We start from the raw sequence: 24,992 nt of genomic DNA, 5'->3' as shown, positions 1-24,992 counted from the left end.
CTCCACGGTGTTTCCTAATTAGGTTTTTGAACCATGTGAATGGTTATAATGATGCACCTCCTAAATCACTTGTTTATATCCTTGTACAAATAAACTATTTATTAAAAAGTCCAAATGAAGCAAGATAGGTTTAAAATAAGATTAGCAAACTGTCAGTATAATGGTAGTTTATGCTAAGCAAACACAGAAGCCAAAGCTAGTGTTTCATGCAATATGGCAAATTTCAGTAAAGAAGTAACATGAGCAAATCCAGCATGTATACAGTGTTATATTATTATTGTGTAAAAATAAAAAGAAATAATAATTACAGATATTTACAACGTTTACCTGAATTATATCCAGGAATCTGCCCTTTGGTTGATATATCTGAGAAACCCATATTTAGACCACTAGATACAATACTGTCTAAATGAGGCTTAGGTCCAACTGGATGGGATGGAGAATGTTTCATGCCCGGCTGTCTTTGCTGTTGTTGAAGGGCATTTACCATACGGGCAAGCTACAGTTAAGGAAACAAACAAAAATTGGTTGACCTCAGAAATAGGCAATCTGGTGCTGCAAAGATATTTTGAATCATTTTGTATCAGACCTAAAAGAAAACGTTTGTATGATTTTTATTGAAAATACCTATTCCTATATTAATAAAATTATGCTTATGCTTCAAAGCTTAGTTTAAAACACTGTTTTTTAATTTTTCAAGTTCATGAGATTCTATCTAGGCTATTTTGTTTAAAAAATGAGGAATATCTAAAAAATATTTATCAAGATTAAATATTTATTTTCTCTTTCAAGTAATACATCCATTACTATATAATCTGAATAGAATGTGTTAGCTTGAGTATGATGGTATTTATCATTACTATATGCTTCTAAACTCATTTAAAATCTTAAAATTGATGCAACATTCAATTTATTTCAATATTAGATCTTGGTTTTAGTGAGTATTGAAAAAGTATTCACTATATTTAAAGAAAGATTTAAATAAAAGGTAGTGTGGCCTTCAATTATATTCCATGGAAGGAATATTACATAAAATAGTTGAACTTAATAATTAACCTTCCTGATTAACTTGCCAGATTTCACAGGTCACACATTACCTGTTGTTCCTGTTGTTGGCGTACAGCTTGAGAAATCTTTCTCTGATTTTGTAACAGTTGTTGTTGTTGTTGTTGCTGCTGCTGCTGCTGGAGGAGCAATTGACAAGCCTTCAAAATACAAATGAAAAAAGGAAAAGAAACTAGTTTACTTTGTAGAAGCTCAAATTGAATAGTGTACATTTGTATAACAAAAATAAACAAAAAACAATTAAAAACATCATCATAGAAAAGCCTGATGTTTAATACTAATTTATCAAAGCCTTTACATAATAGAGTTGTTCCTTTTTAATATCTATACTTGTTTCAAATATAATCTTTGGAAAACTATGGTTATCAAATTACTACTAAGGATTGATGCACATGCATATTTCTATGTGTATATATGTATTTTCCACAACATATATTTAAAACACAACCACAATAAAATTATCTTAAGTGCATCTAATGTACAGGAATGGGGGATAAGAAAATTTAGTTGGCCACCATATGAGAACAGCTACTTACAAGCTGAAACTGAGAAAACTGTGGAAGTTGGCTCAACATAGCAATCTGTTGAGGAGAAAGTTGGGGCCCCATACTGAAAAGGCCTGGATTCAGACCACTGTTAGGAAATTGCTTAAGCATAGAGGCAGAAACCTGTATGAAGAGAGAAAAAAACAAATTTCCAATAAGTAACAGAACAACAAAATCATTTATGAATAGAAATACTTCTAAATCCAAATTACTTTAGTACTTTTTTAAAAAAGATATACCAAACTTAGCCAAATTAAAGTGGTAAAAGCTCTTTTTTTTCCATTGTATTATTTTGGGGATTTATTGAGATTTATGTCAGGATACAGGGTTGGTTTTCCAATACTCAATCACAATAATTTATGGTATACCCGTTTTCGTTTCTAAAATGTAAGAATACTGTAAAGTTTTTGCTTACAAGGAGGAATTGCTGGAAGGCAGCTCACAACTGAATTATAGAAAGCCAGCAGGAACAGTTAACTGGGTTGAGGAGAGGTTGTGGATTAATTATTCCACATCCACCATATAAAGGTAAATGTATTTGAAAACTGAACATAAAATTGAACTATTTTTTGAATTAAAATAGAACTATGGAATCTAAATTACTCATGGGATTTGAATTTTGATCTGTGAAGATTACCGTATATGCCGGCGTACAAGGCGACCCGGCGTATAAGACGACCCCCGTCTTTGTCGCTGGGCCGCATTCCTAGAACGTCGTCTTATACGCCGGAAACTACCAGTATTTCCGGCGTATAAGACGACCCCCGTCTTTGGCGCTGATTTTAGCGCTTGCGGAAGTCGCCTTATACGCCGGCATATACGGTAGGTAAATGGAATTAAAAGATGAAAAGTGGCTAAATGGAGATGGGTGGCAACATGGAAGGTGGACCAAGACTAAGACTTTCTTCAACCAACAAAACAAGATTGGGTGAAGATGGAAAAAGAAGTTGGAGGCCAGATGGTGGATGTGTCTCAGTCAAATGGTGAGAAAAGCTGGACAGTGAATGTTATCTGATCAGCTCTAGGCTCAGAAGAAGAATTACCCTTGGGTGAGATGTACTGGAAAGATTGTTCCAGGGGAAGGTATATAAATCTCTTCTGGCTCAGCAACTTCAACCCAGTGCCTAGGCAACTGGATTGCTGATGGTCTCAGCATCACACAGTTGTTGGTAAATATCAGGATCACGTTTGTCTACAATTTGCTGGAGTGAACATACATGGCATGTATTACTCAGTCTGATTAGGAAAGGGTGGGGATGTTGTCTCTCCAAAATTTGTCCCTCCAGGTTTTGGTCATGCCTCAGTCTTCAAATCAAGGGATGTAAGGTAATGATTATTGTTCAGGACATTCTGGCAGTGGTCAGGGGTTATAATGTGATATAGGGATAATTTTGAACAGCAGGAAGAAGAGCTACAACCAAGACAACAGTCAGAGAAAAGAAATTTGAGTCTGAAACAGAAATGTAACCTAAGAAAATATCTCAGGCTTGACATTCTCTATCTTCAAGAGAATTAGAGAAGGTCAAGCTTGAAATGCATTTACAAGAAATTACATTTCTTTCGTCTGATCATTGTCTTGGATGCAGATCTTCTTCCTATTCCTCAAAGTTAAACCTCCCCCTCGTTAAGCAACTGTTCCAATGTCCAGATCCTTAAGTGAAATGCCACCATCTCATTCAGATAAAGTTAACTCATACAGCTGTCAGTGTTATTCTCACTCTAGCATACAATATCAAGTGCACAAAATTTGGTTGTAAATGTGTGCAAGCATTGGAAAATGATTTTCTAATTACCTTTTATTACTGTTAAGATAACTGAGATAGTCGCTAAACAAGGAGTATGTTACTAGAGCAGTGGTCACCGACTTTTTGGGCACCAGGGACCAGTTCCGTGGAGAGAGGTTTTTCCGTGGACCTGAAGGGGTGTGGTTTCGTGTACTGCCTGCATCCCACGGATGAAGCTTCACTTGTTTGCGCAACCCGATTACTGGCTTGCCATGGACCAGTGCTGGCCCACAGACCAGGAGTTTGGGATCCCTCTACTAGGGCATATTCCTACAGCTTATTACAGGGGCCCGGTTTTAGGGGTGATGGACTGTGAAGTTGTGACATTGGGCCATCGGGTTAAATTGGGGTCTGACTATATTGCATAATTTGCTGCGGGTCTCTTCCTGATCTCTTGGATCTCCTCTTGGAGCTATTGGTGGAATTCCTCAGTTTTTAGTATAAGGTATTTCAATTACCGTGGGTGGGTGGATTCTGGGCAGTCTTAGGAGTCTATAGCCATCATGGGCTTGTCACAGATAATCTTAAGCCTGATTAACACAGTGTCCAGATGTTAAATTTAGTGTTTACTTCTCAGTAATATTTGTAATAATGAGAGCACTCCTGGTTATTTTGAGAGTCACTGCTTAGAAGAGTCTCCAGATGGTGGGAAATCAGACAAGGATGGTTCACTCTAGGCATCCAATATATCTAGATGGATTCCAGACAGCACCTGGTTGTTTTCTGGTACATGGAATATTCTGCTTTTAACCTACAGAATCCTTAAAGGCTTGGTACCTAAAGACCTACTTTAGGTAGAACTGATCCATTTAGTTCACTAATCCCAAAAAAAGGATGCTCAGAATAACTGGTTATCTCCTACAATGTAATGCTTTTCTAGTTATATCCCAATTATGGAATAACCTGCCTCCGGGACTAAAATATGACTCCCTTATTGCGTGTTGCAGACTTTTTTTTTTGTTTTAAAATGTAAATATACACAAACAGTTTGGGTATTTAAAACCAATGTTTTAATGAAAAGCAGAATTGTAATTAGTAAGGATAATTAAGGACTTTTTGATTGCTTGTTGAAATATTATGGTAGACAAATCTGTCTTTGTCAAGGCAATTTCTAGAGATGGAAAAGAATTAGCAGCTAGAGCTCATCTGATGCTGCAAATTGATAAAACGTTTGAATTTGAGTTGTAGTCAAATAAACTGATAATTAAACCAAAGAAAATCTTTTATGAATAAGAAAATATAATTATTTCAACTGCTAAGGTCATTCAAAGTTAACTTAAAATGTTAATATAAACTAAAATACAGAGACATCACTGTATTGCTCAGTATACTTCAAGTATCACAATAGACCTCTAACAGTCTGTCAACTGGAAATAACTGTAGCTATTGCACTGAAGTGGCCCTTATTGTCAAGGAAGCTAATGCAGTGGGAGATTCCCCCCCCATTTGGAATAGTCTAGAGACAGCAAAGTATGTAAAAATAAGATTAAACACATTTAGCATCTTGAGTTCAGAATTGCAATAAAGCAATTTTCTTGCTCAGAATTAACTAGAAAGTGAGTGCATCTATTATCTGGCTTTTAATGAAACCATATAGAGAAAAGGCAGACTGAACAAAATTCTACTTTTATAATTGTTTAATTGTAACCTCTTATGTTGATCTGTAGAGACCAATTGTAAAACTATTTACAATTAAGCTTTTATGCTGCTTACCTGGGGGGAAAGAAATTGAGGAGGCACTTGTGCCCGAATATTGGGGGAAGGATTTAGCGACTGCACTGGTGGGTGCATCCCTCTCGATTGTGCTGTGCTATTTCCAAACAGACCTTGATTGCCACCCTAAAAACAGAACAGTAACTATGAATTCAACTGTATAAATATTTTACAAGCAGTCTCTAATTAGTATTATTCATGGAATATTTCAATGTGCAGTTAAGTGCTACATTATTTAGGGCATATGAATGCTGGTTACCTTAAATTCACTCTGCTCTGACTAGCTTTTTCCAACTTTATCCCCTTCCGAGAAGCTGATTTCATATCACACTCATTTCTTTAAAAGTAGAAACAAAAACATAATAGCCCTCTTCATTGTGGATCTAGAAAAAGACTTCCCTGCACAAATTTAATCTGACTTTTTAGTTTCAAGTTACATCTTCAGAACAAGAGGAAAAGAAGTTTTTCTTGTAGTATTTCCCAATAGTCTATTTACTGACTCTAAATAAAGGTTTGCTGGAAGGTGTTAGTAAGAGATCAAGGGAACAAAAGCAAAATACAGAATTATTAGAAAATGGGGTTAAGGTGAAGAGAGAGAAAAAGATTAAACATTAGGCTCTTGAACAGATATTGGTTTATTTTAGTATAGTCATAAACCACATTTTAATTAAAAATGAGTCAGGAGGGAAAAAATCCAGCTTTCCAAAATCAATATATGATTTAGCCAAGCAGTAATATAACCAAGAATGTGATTTTCTTACTTGTCTAGCAGCGAAGTTTTGGGGGTTGAGCCCTGAGCCGATTGCCCCAAGGCAGACATTTGGTAATGTGGAACCAGAGGGAGATAGCTTGTAATTGGGAGAAGGGGAGAAGGGAGAGCAGGGAGCCTCATCCCCAAGGCACCCATCTTGATTGGAGAAAGGCAAAGTCAGCTGAAGCAGTAGTTAGCCAATCAGTAGCAGTTGAAGGTTAGTGAAGCAACAGAATGCAAGAAGAAAAACAGTGACAGTGAATGATCAAAAATACATAAAATGTATTTGCTTAGCATTAAAGGGACAGTTTCTAATAGATTATGCTACTTATTTTGGAGATGTGGTCTAAAAGGAGACAAAACAAACAACCACATTATTTTAAATATTTTTTTCATAGTTAATGTCAAACTCACAGAAAAAAGTCTTCAATGAAAGGTATAAATACCGTATCCCTGATTTTTGGAAAATATCATCTATATATTTGTACAATTTACCCACTGCCTCAATTCCCATGGACCATTTACAGATCATAAACGTTCCTTTTCAGCATACATACAATTAAGTAACACTTAGAGCAGCCGAGACACATACAGAAAGTCCTTGGGTTATTATGTTAATTGGGGCCAGAATTTCTGTTGCTAAGTGATAAAGTTGTAAAGTGCAATGTCATTTTAATGCAAATGTTTAATGCAACATTTAAGCTACAGTAATTCCAGCATTCCCCATTGTGATTGTTACGCAAGGGCCTCCTTGCAACTTCCAGTCAACTTCTAACAAGAAAAGTCAATGAGGAAGCTGTTAGAAAGTTGCAAGTGCCAGGCAGCTCTCAAGTAAGCCAGGAGGCAGATAGGCGGCTGCTGCTGAGTGTGCTTGGGGCCACTGAAGTGCAGCAGGCCTGGGGACGGCTCCTGCTGAGTGATGGAGTATATACAGATAATCCCGAGTTATGAGCATTCACTCAGTGCTCGTTCGAAGTTACACAATAAGCAACTCCTAGTGTTTACGAGCAAGTCCCAAAATTACGAATGTTGCAGCACCACAGCAGTTGTTTGCCCTTACGAACAACTGCAGAGGCTCTGCAACATTCACCTTATTTCCCCCCCTCCCATTCTGCCATGCCTGATTCACTTACCTTGCAAAAATCCTCTCTGCTGTGGTTTTGTTGCCTTTGAGGGAGAGGAGTTGATGTAAGCTCCTGGGTGCCGTAATATCGCACAAGTTCAGGCACCCATCCTCTTTTGCGGATAATGGATGTCTGAATTCTTGCGAGTTTATGGATCCCAAAAACTTTCATTTTGGAGGCAAAAAATATTTGTGGTGCCTGTCTCCTAGTTGCCCCCAACACCTTTTCGCCACTGCCGGAACACTTTTCACCTGGCCAGAGACCTTGGGTAGACTGGAAGCTTTGTCTGCCTGCAAATGGGGTGCTTGGGAATGGAGCGAAACACACCATTTCCAAGTGCCCCATTTGTAGGCAGACGGACCTTCCAGTTTCCCCAAGGTCTCCGTCTGGATAAAAAGTGTTTGAGCGCCTATGAGGCACTTTGAAATGGAGTGGAACGCGGTGGCGGAAAGGAGTTGGGGGGGGACCCATTATCTACAAAAGAGGATGGATGCCTGAACTTATGGCACCCAGGAGCTTCCATCGATTCTCCTCTCCCTCAAAGGCAAAAACCACGGCAGAGATGAGACAGATCTTTGCAAGGTAAGTGAGTCTGGCATAGCAGGAAGGCAGGGGGAAGCATGAAGTATCTTAGTAGGTCAGGGAGGCCATGAGGGTCTGTTCCATCACTAGGACCCCCATGGTCTTCCCCACCCTGAGATACCTCATGTGCACTTAACGAACCACACATTTTTTTTATTGGAAATTTTTATTTTTTAAAACATACAATCATTTATAAAAATACAATAAAATTTTAAAATAGAGAACCCCCCTTACCCTCCCTCCCACCCCCACCCCCCCTCCCTTCACTTCCCAGAGCAGAATACAGTGTTAAGAAAAAAAAGAAAATTATAATAATTAAAAAAAAAGAAAAAAAAGAGAAAAAAATATCATAATTAACCTTTAACTCCATAACTTATAAAACAATTCTCTATAATATTTGATATTCATTCATAAAATAAATAAAACTTTTTAATTCCATATTTTTTCTGAATATAATCTATCCACCTTCCCCATACAGTAATATATCTTTCTTGTGTATGATCCTTTAAATAAGCAGAAATTTTTGCCATTTCTGCAAAACTAGATACTTTAAATATCCATTCTTCTAAAGTAGGCAAAGAATCTTTCTTCCAATATAGACCTACTAGTAACCTTGCTGCAGTTAATAAATTCAACATCAAAGTAGTTTCTTTTTCATTTAAGTCAACAAAAATACCAAGTAAAAATAGTTGAGGAGTAAACTTTATCTTCTTTCTAAAAATCTTTTGAATGTTCCACCAAATCATAATCCAAAAAGCCTTTACTTTTTTACAATTCTACCAAATCTAAATGCCATCTATAAAACATTTTATAAAAATTTTCTCTCAAATTTTGAGCTTGTGTAAATTTAACATTTCTTATCCAAATTATCTCCCATAAATCCAATGAGATCGGCTCCTGTATATTCTGAGCCCATTTAATCATACAATCTTTAACCAATTCTGTTTCCGAATCTAACTCTAATAAAACATTATATATTCTTTTTATATGAGCCGGACCTTGGTTTTTAATCTGAATAACCAATTGTCTATCTTCTAGTGTTATTCCCTCTTTCTTGTCTACAGTCCATCTATCCATTATTTGTAAATATTGAAACCATGACTGTAGAATATTTTGCTGCCTTAATACATCTAGGGATTTCAAATGCCAATTCGAACCAGAACAAATTAACAATTCTTTATATGAAATTTTATCAAAATTTGTCCCCTTAGAGGTTCCCTCAATTGCATGTCTGGGAATCCCCCAGATAGGTATTTTATAATTTAATCTATAATAATACTTCTTCCAAACACGAAGTAAGGCATTCCTCAAAATATGTGATTTAAAAGTCCGATCAACTTTCTTATTAAAAATTAAATATGCATGCCAACCATATATTAAATCCCAACCTTCCAAAAAAAGAATATCCATATTTGTTAAATTAAGCCAATCACTTAACCAAGTTAGGGCGGCTGCATCATAATATAATTTCAAATTGGGTGCCTTAAGTCCCCCTCTTTCTCGAGCATCCTGTAATATCTTAAATTTAACCCTTGGTTTCTTCCCGGCCCATATAAAATTATTGATACCCTTTTGCCATTCCTCCAAATTTGCCTCTTTTTTAAGAATAGGTATCATCTGAAACAAAAAAAGAAACTTTGGTAGAACATTCATTTTTACAGCTGAAATTCTCCCCAACAATGACAATTGCAATTTTTTCCAATCTATTAAATCCTTTTGGACTTTTGCCCATAGTGGTTCATAATTGTTCTTGTACAATTTTCCATTTGAAGCAGTTAGATATACTCCCAAGTATTTAACCTTTTTTACCATCTGAAAACCTGTGGCTTTAATCAAACTTTCCCTTTCTTTAACTGACATATTCTTAGATAATATCTTAGTCTTATAATTATTAACTTTAAAACCAGAAACATTCCCATACTGTGTTATAAGTTCTAATAAACCATCAATCGCCTGATTCGGCTGTTCCAAAATTAAAACCAAATCATCCGCAAATGCCCGCAATTTATACTCATTCTTCCTTATCTTTACACCCTTAACTAACTTCGATTCCCGAATCTGAATCAATAAAATTTCCAATGTTAAAACAAATAACAATGGGGATAATGGACATCCTTGTCTTGTCCCTTTTTGAATATTGAAATTCTCAGTCAATCCCCCATTTACAACAATTTGTGCAGATTGCTGCTGATATATAGCTTTAAGTGCATGTAAAAAATTATCCCCAAAATTCATTTTCTCTACCAAAGAAAATAAAAATTGCCAGTCCAATTGATCAAAAGCTTTTTCAGCGTCCAAAAAGATAAAAGCCACAGGAATCTGATTATTCTTATCCAAGTACTCAATTAAGTTAATAATTTGTCTAACATTATGTTTCATATATCTCCCTGTTATAAATCCTGCTTGATCACTATGAATCAAGTCTTTCATAACCTGCATTAATCTATTTGCCAAAATTTTTGTAAAGATCTTATAATCAACATTCAATAATGAAATTGGCCTATAATTCTTAGGCTCTGTAAGATCCTGATCTTCCTTCGGAATCAGTGATATAAAAGCTCTTTTCCAAGAAGGAGGAACTTGCATACCCAACAAAATACTATTAAAGAGTTCCTTTAGTGGCTCTATCATTTCTTCAGATAAAATCTTATAATACCTAGAAGTCAGTCCATCTGTTCCAGGAGACTTTCCAACCTTTAACTGCTTAATAGCTAAGCCAATTTCCTCCACAGTAATTAAACTATTCATCCCATTTTGTTGTTCCTCTGAAAGTCTAGGAAAATGTACTGATTGTAAATATTTATCTATATCCAAACCCCTTATATTATCACTTGAATATAATTTTGTGTAAAAGTCCAAAAAGCTTTTTTTAATCAAATCTTGCTGAAAAACCTCAGTACCTTTATATTTTACTTTCTCTATAATTCTAGCTTTCTGTTTCTTTCGTAACTGATAAGCCAACCACCTCCCAGGCTTATTCGCATTGCAAAAAGTATTATGTCTCATATACGACAGATTGGTAGCCACCTGATCTGCCATCAACATGTTAAATTGTTCCTTAAGCATCTTTATAGATACCTTTAAATTATTATCAGTAGGGTTAAGAACCAACTCTTGTTCTTTTGATTTGATCTCTTCTTCTATTTCTCTACGTCTTTGTGACCCTTTTTCCCTAAAAACTTTATTCAATTGAATCAAAATTCCCCTCATATATGCTTTACTAGCGTCCCACACCATAGACATCGATGTTCCCTTATTCATATTTATAGTAAAAAAATCCTTTAAATGTTCTTTACACTTTTGTACGAACTCCTCCCGATTAAATAAGTTCTCATTCAATCTCCAGGATCTTCTATTCCCGTCTTCCGAATATAACTCCATCCACATGGGACTATGATCTGACAATGTTCTAGGAAAAATTTTCACCTTCCTCACTCTAGGGAGGAAGTCACTAGTAATAAAAAAAAAATCAATCCTTGAAAATGACTGGTGTCTATCAGAATAAAAGGTAAAGTCTCTATCACTTGTATTCCTTTCTCGCCAAATATCAATAAGCTCCAATTCTTCCTTCAAATCAAAGAAAGTCATAGGTAATTTAGTTTGAATAAAAGTTTTAGAGGAACTTCTTTTGTCTATAGTTGGGTCTAAAACCCCATTCCAGTCACCCATCAAAATTACCGATTTATAATCCAACTGAGATATCTTGCCATGCAGCAACTTATAAAATTGTTTCTGTTGTTGATTGGGAGCATATAGTCCAACAATAAGAACCTTTCGGCCTTGTAATAATAATTCCACAAAAAGATATCTTCCTTCAGAATCAGCCTCAATTAGTTTAGCTGAAAAAGTTTTCTTCACATAAATTACCACTCCCCCTTTTTTCCCAGGGGCTGGAGCAGTAAAATGTGTGCCCAGACGGGAATTCATCAAAAATTTAGAATCCTTTAAAGTTATATGAGTCTCCTGCAAACATATCAAATCATTATTATGTTGTTTCAAATAATGGAAAATCTTTCTTCGTTTCTGGGGCACGTTTAAGCCATTAACATTCCAGGTCAGGAACCTGACCATCTCCACCGGCCTGGAGCCTCTGGAGCATGGCCTGCAGATCTGCTGTCGAAGATCTTTTTGGTCTTGCCCCTCCCACAGGCTCTGTAACAACCAAACTTTCACCACTCTTCTGCAACTGCTCTTTTTCTTTACGTTTATGGGCAGCTCGTGTCATCCTTTGCTCTTTTATGTCAGAATTCGGTGCAGCTTGTTCCATAACCATCATTGATGAGGCTCCTGCCATAAGAGACTCTTCCGTCATCCTTATTTGTGGAGGTGGTGACAATCTTGCTTTTAAGATAGACTGATAAAAATCTCTTGCTTTGGAAACAGTAGTTAATCTGTGACGTATCCCTTCATAATTTACTATTATTCCTCTTGGAATCTCCCATCTGAACTGAATTTGACGATGTTTCAACTCATCAGACAAGAAAGTAAAATCTTTTCTGGCTCTTAAAATTTTTGGAGGTATCTCTTTTAAAATTATCACGTCTTGATCAGCAATTTGAAACTTTTGTTTGTAAAAAGCCTGTATAATTTCATTACGGATAGATCTTCTAGAAAAATAAATAACCACATCTCTTGGTAGATTTCTCTGTCTAGCAACCCGTGAATTAACTCTAAAATTTTTTTTCTATCTCATTCTCAATTATTTCAGGCCGCCAACCAATATTAGGAGCAATATCTTTCACAATAAGCATCTTTAAGTCTTCCTGAGGGTTCTCCCTCAGGCCTCTGATACGCAATGCGTGTTCCATCTCCCTATATTGTGAAATGATTTGTTCATCCTGTGTAATTTCTATCTTGTTCTCTACCTCCTGCATTCTAAATTCCATCCTTGATGCATTTTCAGTAATCTTTTCCATCTGGTCATCAATCCTTTCTATGTGCAGGGCTAGGCCCTGAAAGGTCAGAAGGATATGGTCTCTTACTTGTTTATTCTTTTTCTCCAATAATTCTTCTGTATTAGCCCTCTCTGCAATTATAAGATCTTTTACCTCCTCCTTAATATCCAAGGCATGCTGTTTTAAAGCACCTTGTAAATCATTAAGAGAAATTGCAGGAGGAGGAGGAGAAGGTGGAGGTGATTTTGGTTTCTGAGATGCAGGCTGAGGCATTGGAGAAGAAATAGGAACCTTAGGGGCGGGAGGTAGACGTTTTGAAGCCATTTTCTTAAGTTCCAAGAAGAAAGATTCTTATTGAAAAAAAAAAAAGGGCACAGTTCTTTTAAGTGTTCTTAAAAAAAAAGAGAAAAAAAAATAGAGAAAAAAAGAGGAAAGAATAAAAGCCAAATTCTTACTTCTGTATTTAAAGAGTTAATCTGTATTCAGGTTTTACTCTGTAATGCAAATCAGGCAAGAAAGACGATCGCCATTTTAGTTTTCACTTTCCCTTTCTTCTAAAGGGAAAGTGAACAAAAGAAAAGGAAGAGGAAACTTGCTGAAGTTAAAGGCACCATCAAACTTAAGCACAGTCTCTCCTGGTCTGCTCCGTCTGCTTTCAAATACTCACAAGCAGCTGGAAAAAAAAGCAGATGTGGAAGCGGCAACTTGCTTCATCCCAAAAACTTCGGAATGAAGTCTCCCTGGAACGCGGAGTTGCTCAGGCTCCGAGGGAGCTCTACCCTCCGATCCCCAAAATAACAGGAATCCAGGGGAGCTCTTACCTCTACCTGAGAGCTCTCCTCCTCCCTTTTTCCCAGGGAGGAGATTCAAGCCGCGGGACAGCTGATTGTCAAAGTCCCGCGGCTTTTACACGCACCAGGAACGGGCGGCTTTGTAAAACGCCGCCATTCGTCATCGCTGGAACCACCGGAACCTCGAACCACACATTCAATTAGCGAATGCGTGGGCGAAAGCAGGGAGTGATCTCGTTCAAGGTACGAGATTCATTCCCACGAATTCTTGAGTTATAAATGGAATGGGCAGGCTCCATTCCATTTGTAACTCAAGGACTACCTGCATAGGTGGCTATTAAGGTGTGGTGAGGCTGGCTACTGCCAGATGCACACGTGATCAAAGTAGTGCAAATATAGCATGGCAGCTACGGGGTGCATGTAGGACCGTTAAGGTGTGGTGTGACTGTGACTGCTGCCAGGAGGGAGAAGGTGTGTGGGTAGCTCCCACAGGTGGGGGAGGGTGTTTCAGGTACGTATGCAAATGAGATCTTTGAAAACTACCTGTAACACTATCAGAGATCAGAACAGAGCTGAAAAATTGCTTTCCTGAAGGAAAAGCCCTATGCTGAAAGGAGTAGAAGGCTCCAAAACGAAAACGAGAAGAAACATCACTATCATCAGTTCCAGATCATACAACCCAGGCAGTCTCACTGACTGTTCATATATACTGGACTAAAATCCCAGGAACAAGATAATCTGAATTACATCTCAGAAACCACATCCCTAAGCAGAATTCTCCAAAAGACTTTAGCTCCCTCCTCATCAGGGAGCCTACTCTCTTATTCATGCATGCCAAAATAGGTACATTAAGAAGCAGATGAACTAATATAAATGCTTAGTACACATTTACCCCTTTAGACTGTCCATAGACTGAACTTGCAATGTACACTTGGGGCTAGGCAGAATGTAAAAGCTCGATTATTTGCTTGCTTCATGTCGTTTTTTGACCAGTGTTAACAAACATCTGGTAATACAGATTAACGCTAGTATCTGTAACTGTCAATTTCAATATCACCCAAAACTGCATGAGAACAAAAATAAAGATGGTAGATTTTTCATAGTTTTATTTTGCATTTAACTACACATAAAATGAATATGAGCCAACCCAACAATTTCTAAAAATCTCAAGGGGTTAGGATTATAAAAGACACAATTAGAACTGTGGTCTCAGGGAAAAATCATTAGTGGTTCATCGGCAGCAGTATTTATTGGAATTTGGGACTCTGTGATTATGCATTTAGAGTAATTGTTAGTAAGTCAAAGATCTTTAGCTGGAAATATTAGTTTTCTTGGAGTCCTGCTGCATGATTTGAGATTGGAAGTTTCAAAACTATTCTCAAAAGTTATATAAAGATAGCTTAATTATAATTGATTTTTCAAGTGAACATTTTGGCATTCAGACATTTTTATTTTTCTGCCTCTATCCAGACTTCATTACTTTGTAGATCAAAGCTAATTATTTATGGGTCCAAAGTGATCAACCTCTCCCTAATATCTTACCTCTATTTTTGAGACTTCTATAGGTCTATCAAAACTATAATGAATCTCGACTTCCGGTTCCGGTGCCTCTAGCCGTACGAAGAGACTTGTCTCCTCGTTGGCTAGCTTCCCTCCGCTGGTAGACCCTTATGCGGGTCGAAAGTCGCCCTGGAGGGTGTGACTTCTGTCGAAGAGGCTTTGCTCGGCTGTGGAGGAGCGGCGGCTCCTCCAGCTATCCGAGCTATCTCTGAGGGCTGACGGAGAAGAAGATCGGCCAGTAAAATGGCTGATCACCCTGCCGCTTCAAACCGCAAGTCAAACAACATCTAAGCTGTAAGAACCACCGTGGTGAATCCGGGTGAGATTTTTTTTTTCTTTTTCCTGCTCTTCTCTTCATTTTATCTTGCTTTTTTTTTTTTTTTTTTGCCTGAAAGAGCCTTGTTGGAATTATTTCCCTGGCTTGAAAAAGCAGATTCTACATGTTTGGGAAGAAAGGCGTTGAACAAAAGAATACAATAAAATTTTAAAGACTATATTTTACTTTCATATGCTTTGGGGTACAGAAAAAAAATTTTTTTCCCCTAAGAGCCGTACTATCATTTTATGCTGGAAGATTATTTCTTTTTTCACATTATATTTCAAAAGAAAGAAAAAAAGGGGAAAAATGGTGTCTGGAAAAGTTTTTTTTTTCAACTTACTGAGGACATCTAGTGGCAATTTTTGGTTAATTTTTGGAGATGGAATAGATGGACCTTTAAATTACTTTTGAAGAGAAAAGATAAGCTGATGTAGCTGTGAGAGTTGTGGAGGTGGACACTGTTTAACTTTTATTAAACACAGTCTCCACAAGAAGAAAAAAGACTCTTTTTAATTACTATCAAAATGGAGAAAGCTTATTTACAATTAAACTGCAAACTTATATTGGAAAAGATTTATGAGGCCACTGCAGAAATATGTGCTACAATGAAAGAGTTTACTACAGAATTAAGATCCAGAAGTCGTACTTCAAATCTTCAAACTGATCTCCAGACTACATCTGACTATTCTATAAATCAAAATATATTAGAAGAGGAAACAACTGAGATAAATGAGGAAGTTATTTTATCTTACAAATCTTCCATCTGCAGCTTTGAGGACCAGAAGAATCAAAGATTGAGACTGGAAACTTTAAAGCAACAAAGCTTTAAGGATGAGAGAAATAGATGCTTAATGCAGAGGATGGGATTCCTATTGTTTCAAAGGGCACTACAAGCAATAAAGAGAGATCTATTGGCTGAAAGGGAAGCTTGGTGATATAAACCTGTCTGGCACAGGAAAAAAAAGCCAGAATAAGACTGAAAAGAGAAATTTAAAATTGTGTAATGGGTTTAAAGGCAATGTTGATTTATGGACAGTTTTAAGGATTAAGATTCAGAGTTAGAAGTAAGAAAAAAAATAGAGGAGGTTGATTATTAGAACGGATGTTTTAAATAGATTAAGAATGTACTTTTTGGAATAAGAGGTTTATTTTCATGAAAATTATGTATTGGAATGGAAAAAATGCTGGCTTTTTAGTTTTGGATTGTGTTAATAATTGTTTTAAATTAGTACGATGAGGTTTTTGTATGATAATATAGATGTGATAAGGCATGATAATTAATTGGATGAAATTTGAATTTTGTCTAATGAATTGAAATGAGTTAAGACTTACACTATTTTGTTATTTTAAAAGAGACTGATTGATTGATGGACTATATATGTATAGGGTAGATTAATATTTTATCTTAATTAGGATATGTATTGTGTAGTGGAAGAAGAAATAAACAAGATTTGTGATAAAATGAAGGATATAGGAGATTAAGAATTAGAATATAGCTGGAAGGAATTCCTGAATTGATAACTTGTTGATTTAAAGTTAAATTTGATTACGTTAATTGTAAATTTACAAAGTTACAAACAGGTTTAGTAATTATAGAAATATAAATTAGAAATGGAATATTTTAAATGTATTATGCTAGTTGAGGGAAATAGAGAGGGGACATTGAATGTATTGAGTTGAGTTATTTATATATGGTTCTATTGTTGAATGTTTGATTATCCAAACACCACGGTGTGTCCTGAGCACCTTTTTCTAAGATTCAAAAAACCAATAAAATGTGTTTCAAAACAAACAAACAAACAAACAAAAAACCAAAAACAAAAACGCAACTATAATGAATCTCCAGAGAAATGGAAAGGTAAGTTGTGAGATCACTTGAAGAACTAAAACTAGAGATAAGCAATATGGTCTTCTTAATATGGTGCTTGTGTGTGCCGTATTTCTGAACAGCTATACTTTAAGATGGGAAGTTAATTTAGTGTAGAACAGAGAAGTACCCTTCCAAAAATATATCCAATATGGCTCCAGTATTCAGACAGCTGAATTTAATAAAGTGAAAGGCTAAGTCCACTTAGCAACTTGGCAAATAAGTAGAAATCCCTGGCCATGCTGCTATTAAGGTAGCATGGACTCTTATGGAATGAATTTCCACATAAATGGGAAAGACCAGGTTATATACAAGACAATACAACAATACAGTAACTACTCGGAGATTATGCTGGCAAGCAACTAGCTGGTCTCCAACAACAAAAAAATCTTAATTATTAGAAATGAGCAGATCCTGACCACACAAAAAGCTAAAACATGGCACATTTATAAAGAATGTAAAGCTGAAATTGCTAAAGATATGAAGAGTGATATCCTAACCCAAATAAAATCTAAAAACAATTTTTCAAAAGAAAGCCATATAAGATACAAAATAACTTTCTTATAATGTTGAGAATCTATTGAAGTACAAGTTTACTAGAGCTGAATATTAGATTTGCTAGAAAAAAAGCAACTTTACTTAAAAGAAGCAATTGGCTCTAAAAGCCAACAGAATCGCATATAAACTCCACGAGAGGCTGCAAGTAAGTAATTTCCCCCCGTCCTCCAATAATTGCTGGAATTTAAATGCAAGTAGAATTATTAATATTAATTAATAATTATTGTTCCATAATGTTACTCTAAAGTAATCCTTAAGAACGCTAAGAAGAAAGATGAAATTAAAATACTGCATTTAAGGATGCTATTTCAAGTAAAAGCTCCACCTCTTGGGGTAACATTGAGGATCCTCGACATGTTGTACCAATGTACCATACAACTTGCAGGCTCATAGTGGTTTTGCAATCTTTAAGACAACAGAAATACCACTTGTCAAATATCCACATATCAATACTCCAGGCTATGCAGAGAAGATCTAAATGGTGCGTGTTGCTATGATCCAGCATACTCATAAGCTTATGATCTATCCAGAATGTCCAGAAATTGTGAAATTTTGTGAGTAGCATAAGATCAAAACCAATTGATCTTATTATACACCTTTTGATTACTCTCAATACTAGAATAGAAAAAACACAACCACAATGTATCACCAATGATACACTTCTCAATATTGCAAATATATTGAATTTAGATCAGTGAATTAATCCTTTATTTATTAGTCAAATCTGTAGAGCCACCTATACAAATGCAATTCTGGAAAGTGTTCAACAGTAAAAAAAAATAGAAAAAGAAGGAATATAAACAATATAAAATACAGATTAAATATGAAATTTTATAAAAACAAATATACAACCCTCAGTAAAGGGAGGATAAGCATGGGCACCTTGCAACAGAGTCATATGTGTTGAGAGCAGAATGTGTTTAAATCTCCTGGGAGGAATAAGGCTGTGAGATTAGAGGGAATAAAGGTATGCTATCCCTTGGCTCAAATGTCAGAGATTGTGACTATGGATAATGTCTCAGATTTTATTGGATATATTAATTGCAGCAGGCCACATGGAAGAAAAACAATACAGAAAAAAAGAATGGATATTTGGCTAATCTACCATACAGGTGGCTAGTAGAGCTTGTAGATGTATATGTTTTCCAGAGAAAAGTCAGGGACATAATTAAGAATGCAAGTATGCTGTTCACAGGAAAAAAAAAATCCTCAGAAACTTCTAATTTTGACTCTGGAGCAAGTGTGAGGGAGATGTATCATTGTGTGGAGTCACTAGCTCTGCTGTAGGAAAATGCTGCATATACATGGGTGTAATTAATACTGGTAATCTAGTCTAGTCCTTTTCTTATTATAAAACTTTATATGAAAAGCTGTGGAATGGAAAACATAGTTGATAACCCTGGTATATGGATTTGAAATGTAAGAACAGCAAATAGTAAACACATCTGGACGTAGGAGATCTGATCTTGTGCAGTAGATTTATGTATAAAAGTAAAAATGTAGGTTTAATCATGAATAAAGGAGGGCTGAAATATATGTCAGAAAGAACGAACCGGTGTATCTGTAGGTGTATTCTCATATTATTTATTAAACTTATATGCAACCCATCTTGCTTAGAGATGACTCTACAGTAAGACTGTAAGATAATAAATGAAATTATTTACAACCACGCACACAAACATACTGAGTCTTCATAAAAGTCTTCTTTTTTCCAAATAACTAATATAAACACTATCTTCAATTTATATCATATAAACAGTATTTTCCCTATAATTTTGTATTTAAACATGGCTTTCTACCTGTGAAAATTTAGACAGGGTAAAAGCTTTTATTTTAGATTATCATATAAAAGTATGTCTTACCTTTTCAAAGTAAGGCCCACTTTCTGGGTTTCCCATATCTTTGGAGTTAGGAGGACGAAAACCAGATCTATTCTTTCTCATTATGTCATGAAAGTCTCCAAGATTCATGCCTCGTTTGTCTACCTCAAACTTCTTATCTTGGAGACCACCTGAAGAAGTATGAAAAGATGTATTCTTGCCAATTACCATTATACATTACTGTTAATTGCTAAAATGCTACTGAATTAAATGATTTAAAAATTATACATTTATACATAATCCTAAATACAAAGTTTCCCTAAAACCATGAAACAATATACTGAAATGTCCACAAATTTATTATGAATAAAAAATATCCTATAGTTTTTCCACAGAAGAATAAATAGATGAAATAGATGTGTAGATAGTTGGATTTGGCATTGGCTGGCACATAAAGAGACCCTGACTTTTCCTGGTTTTGCATGAATAATCTAATAATTCTCTGATTACATCTAAGCAAAATATAACTGTTTATATCTAATAACAGAAGTTTTATATTAGAATATCAACAGAATTTCAAGAATTGTTTATAATTTTTAGCAGAATGAAACCAAATTATCATGACTTCCCAAAACATCAGTGCAAAAATAAATAGATTATTACCATTCACATTCCATAGGTGTTACCACTTCAACTCAGCTCTTTTTTCTTTTTTTCTATTGTTATGTGGAAATTACATTAATGATCCACAGTTATTCAAAAAGACTAGCCTGTTGGCATAAAGCTTGCAATACTGCTCAGTTTTATTTTTAAAAATATTAAATAAAGTGAAACTGCATCCTTGTGCTATTAGATACATACCTACTGATAAGTCCACCTTATTGCCTGAAGTATCCTCAGTTTGATTCTGAAAAAAAAAAAAAAAAAAGAACAGTTCTCAGAAATCTCTAGCTTGGCATAGTATGAAAAATAATGTATCTTAGTGTGCAGTTTATTTTTACTACTGAAGACATGTCCAAAATATAGCAAGAAATGTCTAAAAAAACCCATAAAGCTAGAAAAACTAATTTCCCAGTCTTTTGGAAATAAACCCCTGTTGTTAAGATATTCTATTGGCTAGAATGTTATGTCATTTTAAAGATAAATCTAGATTTGTTTAATTTATACTGCCAAGTATAGCCTTTGCTTGGCAATTTGGGATGAAATGTTCTTGTAACGTTTAAAAGACACAAAGCTATAGTGCTGCAATACTAATTATTTGAGTTCGAACTAAAATCTATATGCTATCTATACCTGAATTTTGAGTGAGAAAGTCTCAAGAGCAGGGAATTATGGGAATCCCATAACATATGAAACCTGTACTAGGTTAAGAAGCCACAGTACAGACTGAAGATGAACAAACTAGCTTCACACTGACAAAGGAGGCTACTCCTTTGCAGAAGATATATTCTGTATCTAAAAACATGAGAATTGGGCAGACATTCCCTGTTACGTTTTATGCAAACAAAACGAAGAAGCAAGATAGAAAAAAATTAATGCTTTTGAATTCTGGTGTTGAAGAACACTTCTAATAATGCCATAAGTACCCAACAAATAAACAAGTGGATCATAAAACAAATTAAACCAGAGTTCCTACTCATGACATCAATGAACAGGTTCAAACCATGAGACATAATGTGAAGAACTGGCTCTCAGGAGAAGTTTATAATGCTTGGAAATACAAAAGGAAAACACTAGACTGAAGACAGCTCACCCTACAAGTAGTGCTTGACTTATAATCATTCGTTCAACAACTGTTCAAAATTTTGACAGCACTAAAAAAAGTGGTCTTATTACCCATGCCTGAAGTTATGGCTGTAGAGCAATCCCAAGTCACTTGATCAAAATTCGGGTGTTTGGCAGCCCACCTGAACTTATGACTACAGTGACAATGCAATTGTCCTATTTTTTCCCTGCATCTATGCCCTTACGGCTAACCCCCATAGTGGCACTTCTCAGTGGTAGCATCAGGACTGGAACTGAAATTGAAACTGTCCAGCAGTCTCAGCCAGCTACCACTGCACCCAAGCTTCTACTTTACTGCAGTGCTGCCTCTATCAGTGAGAAATGCCACTTCAAATCGCACATTGCAGTCAATCATCTCAGCATCACTGTGCAAAGTTACCCCTGCCATCTGTGATCCATTGGCCCCGCTGTGTCCAGCTGACCTTTGCTGCTTTCCTGATGTTGCCGATGCACTGCCCGATTCTATTGTATGTAAACTGATTGCAGGCCATGCCAGGTCTTCTTCCCAATGCTATTTATATCATTCTTCAAGCCATTCATGCCATTCATTTTCCAAATAGCGTGTCCCATTCTTGTGATCTTCAGAAAGCTTCCTAGTTCTAAAGCGTTGTGAGAATGGGTTACCTGCCATTTTCCAAATAGTACACCCATACTTGCAAGATCTGAGGAAGACCAGAAACTTTCCAAAAGATTGTGAAAATGGGGCATATGGTTTGGAGAATAAACAGCATGAGTAGTTTAGAGAATGGCACACGTGGCATCCAGAAGAAAGTCCTCAGTGGCTAGCAGTTCCTCACATGTAACAGAGTCAGGCCAGGCATGCTTTGTCAGCAGCAACAGGAAAACAGTGAAGATCCACTGAGCACAGTAGGACCCATGGATCACAGAATGGCTGGGATGGGGCATGCTGCTGGGCCAGCTAGGATTCCAGGATTTGTCCTGTGCTACAACTCAGGGCTTCTTGCAGTTTCAACTGACAAGTGAAGGGTACTTGAAAAATAGGGTCTGTCCCTGTTCCTTCTGCAGATAAACACAGCAGGCTAGTATGGCTCCTGATAACCATAGTTACCTATTCAGATGAGGGCCTCTCAGGTTGTTTTTTTTTTAATAAGTGTGCGTGTTCAGAATTTTGATAATATTTTTATATTAAAAATAGATATTAGAGAGAGCTACTTCCCAGAAGGCAACTGACAAGGCTCAGATGCATTATTGGAAAAAAAAATGCTGGACGTTAGGGCACTGTGCCATGCCAACACAATTTAAGTTGATTTAAAAACAACTAAAATAAAAATCTTCCAAATTTTCTATTTTTCTACTGCTGTGTTCTGTACTATTTGAATGTGCTGCTTTAAGTCAATTTAGTGATTTGGCTTCAGAAGAATTGGGGCAGATAGGCAGAGAGAATGTCTTGGCAAGTGAGACAATCCTAGAGGCCTTATAAAAAAGCCTGCTTCTTATTCTGCAGTAAGGGGACAAGCACAAAGCCTGGGGACAAAAGCATTCTCATGTGGAACTGCATGAAGGATGCCTTTCAATTCAAAGCTAATGCAGAGAAGAAAACAAGTAGAAGCATATATGTGTAACATATGATCATAACTCCTTTGCCAAGAAAGCAACAACATATGCACATAAATAGCAGCACTATAACCACATAAATAAAGATAGCACCACGGTAAATAGTGCTTAGATTGCCATGGTTTCTCACAGCCTATTCTTGTAAAACAGAAACTCATTTCACCTGCCCTTTTATGGTTGTGCACAAAAAGATAGGTATTACTTAAAAAAAAGCATTCTGGTTAACTGTAATGTACATATAATCAATACATGAATCCAAATACCTGTTTACAAAAATAAAAATTCTAAACTTTTTTAAAGCTTAGCGAGCAATATTCAACTAGTACAGAAATCAACTATTTTAAAATCACTGGTGTTTGGTTTTGTTAGATGTCCTATCTGCCATAATCTCTGATCTTATTGTAATTGTTAATTTATGTGTAATGAAATAGTTCTACATTCTCTCCCTCATTTATACCTCTACCTGGGTCCCCCCCTTCTAGTGCTGCTGTTCTGTGTTTCTTTTTAAATGACAAACCTTCAATCTAGGTATTGATCTGTTATGTATTATACAAGTCTATCGTGTGTGTGTGTGTGTGTGTGTGTGTTATATAAACAACTAATAAAATTTCACAAATAATTATAAATCAGTCACTTGCACCACTTGCAGTTGGGTACGGTAGCTATTTTTGCCTTTCAAGTATTAGTAAATAATTTTTGCACCAAGAAGTACACAGAATGCCTTACCAACAATCCCATATTTGAAATCTGATCAGATAAGGTATTCATCCACGAATCACTACTTCCTCCTTTTAATGAACACTGAAAACAGAAATGATTAGTTTAAATTTCATTCTATGCTGCAAAATCTTCAATTTAAATAATGCTATCCTGTATACTCATCACAAAACTGAAATTGGCAGATCCTAATTTCAGCTGTTAATTAAAAAGCAATCAAGTTTAGTATAGACTTATAGCTTACTGATTTATTTAGGGGAAAACATTACAGGTGCTGTATAGAATTACTAACTGCAGTTACTATTATCAAATCTATCTAATATCCACTGCAAATCTTTTGGCTTCTCAGGGTATAATACAACATGATCTGCATACAAAAGTATCTATACTTTTATATTTCCAATCCAGACACGTGCCTTTATTCTTAAATACACTAAACAAATAAGATGATGTCATACATCCTTGTTTTATTCCATCTTCAATGTTGAGTTTTTTGCTAAGCATTCCAATTATTCTCAAGATGCTTCACTTAGTGGTCTTACTGCATTTGGTATCTCTATTCATGAAAAATATTCCATAGCTCAAGTCTATTCATATGCTTCATCATATACTTTCTCTGGAATAAAAGAAATTCTATTTCTCAATTATCTGCTGAAGAATAAAATTCTAGTTGGAACATCCCTCTGCACCATAAAGCTCCGTTGTACTTCCTAAATTTTGCTCACTGGCACCTCTCATACCCTCTACATCAGAATTTCCAATTTCCAATCCAATTTCCCTGTTGTTTTTCCCTGTCTTGTCCCCTTTCCCTTCTTTTAGAGGAACAATAGCAGCACTTTTCCAATTACTATGCATACATGAAGCATTCACTTATAAAAACAGGTCACACATAAATGCTATAAGCAAACCTCACACATTAGACAGGTCACAGTGTCTCTTTATCAACAGACTACATCCATATTTTAATGTTTTTTCAGTTGCAATACTTATACATTCAACATTCTCACAGTACTGACAACTTGTGCCTTTTTTCTTGAAAACTAAACGTTTATAGCATTTGTTTCCGTTCTGTTCTTCAACTGTCATTCTCAATAAATCTATAAAATATTCTTCCAGCATTCTCTCACTAAATCATTCCATCGCTTTTATTTTTAATTCTATTCATGTTGCTGAAGGTTCTTCAATCAATGTCCAAAACTATTTTTCAGTTTCATTAAAATCACAGTTTTTTCTGTGTGTCCTTTTTTCTTTTGATATCTTTTTTCAGTGTCATAAATTTCAGAAAATATTCAGCATGTTTCTTTCTTACCATCTGTTTTTCTGCAGCAATGGTTCTCTGACATGCACTTCTCATTATGTGCAACTTTTAATTTTCTCATTCTATCCAAGCATACTTCTATGGCACTTCATTACATAATTCTTATCATTCTCTTTCAAGAATTTTCAGTATCTTCTTTTTTTACATCTTCTTTACTTTCATTCTATTAGGAAGTAATCTATTTCCTAATAGGACTCCTTTCTTACTATATTATCTTCAGAAC

The 24,992-nt window shown here is 35.8% G+C and overlaps 1 protein-coding gene across 1 annotated transcript in view; it reads right to left on the bottom strand.

Annotated features, from left to right (window-relative positions):
• TNRC6B (trinucleotide repeat containing adaptor 6B) overlaps window positions 1-24,992 on the bottom strand; it is a 57,971-nt gene that overhangs the window by 9,717 nt on the left and 23,262 nt on the right. Inside the window, exons 5-11 of the mRNA XM_039335524.1 lie at window positions 23,461-23,535; window positions 20,236-20,281; window positions 19,417-19,565; window positions 5,108-5,233; window positions 1,602-1,733; window positions 1,098-1,205; window positions 328-499 (exon numbers count right to left, since the gene is read on the bottom strand). Coding sequence (XP_039191458.1) covers window positions 328-499; window positions 1,098-1,205; window positions 1,602-1,733; window positions 5,108-5,233; window positions 19,417-19,565; window positions 20,236-20,281; window positions 23,461-23,535 — 808 coding nt within the window. The remainder of the gene's footprint in view (window positions 1-327; window positions 500-1,097; window positions 1,206-1,601; window positions 1,734-5,107; window positions 5,234-19,416; window positions 19,566-20,235; window positions 20,282-23,460; window positions 23,536-24,992) is intronic.

The sequence above is a fragment of the Crotalus tigris genome, unplaced genomic scaffold, assembly GCF_016545835.1.
Source record: "Crotalus tigris isolate CLP2741 ecotype Arizona unplaced genomic scaffold, ASM1654583v1 scf7180000017644.4837335, whole genome shotgun sequence".
NCBI classification, from domain to species: Eukaryota; Metazoa; Chordata; class Lepidosauria; order Squamata; family Viperidae; genus Crotalus; species Crotalus tigris.
The sequence above is the reverse complement of the archived record's forward strand: the minus strand, read 5'-3'. Positions and strand labels throughout refer to the sequence as shown.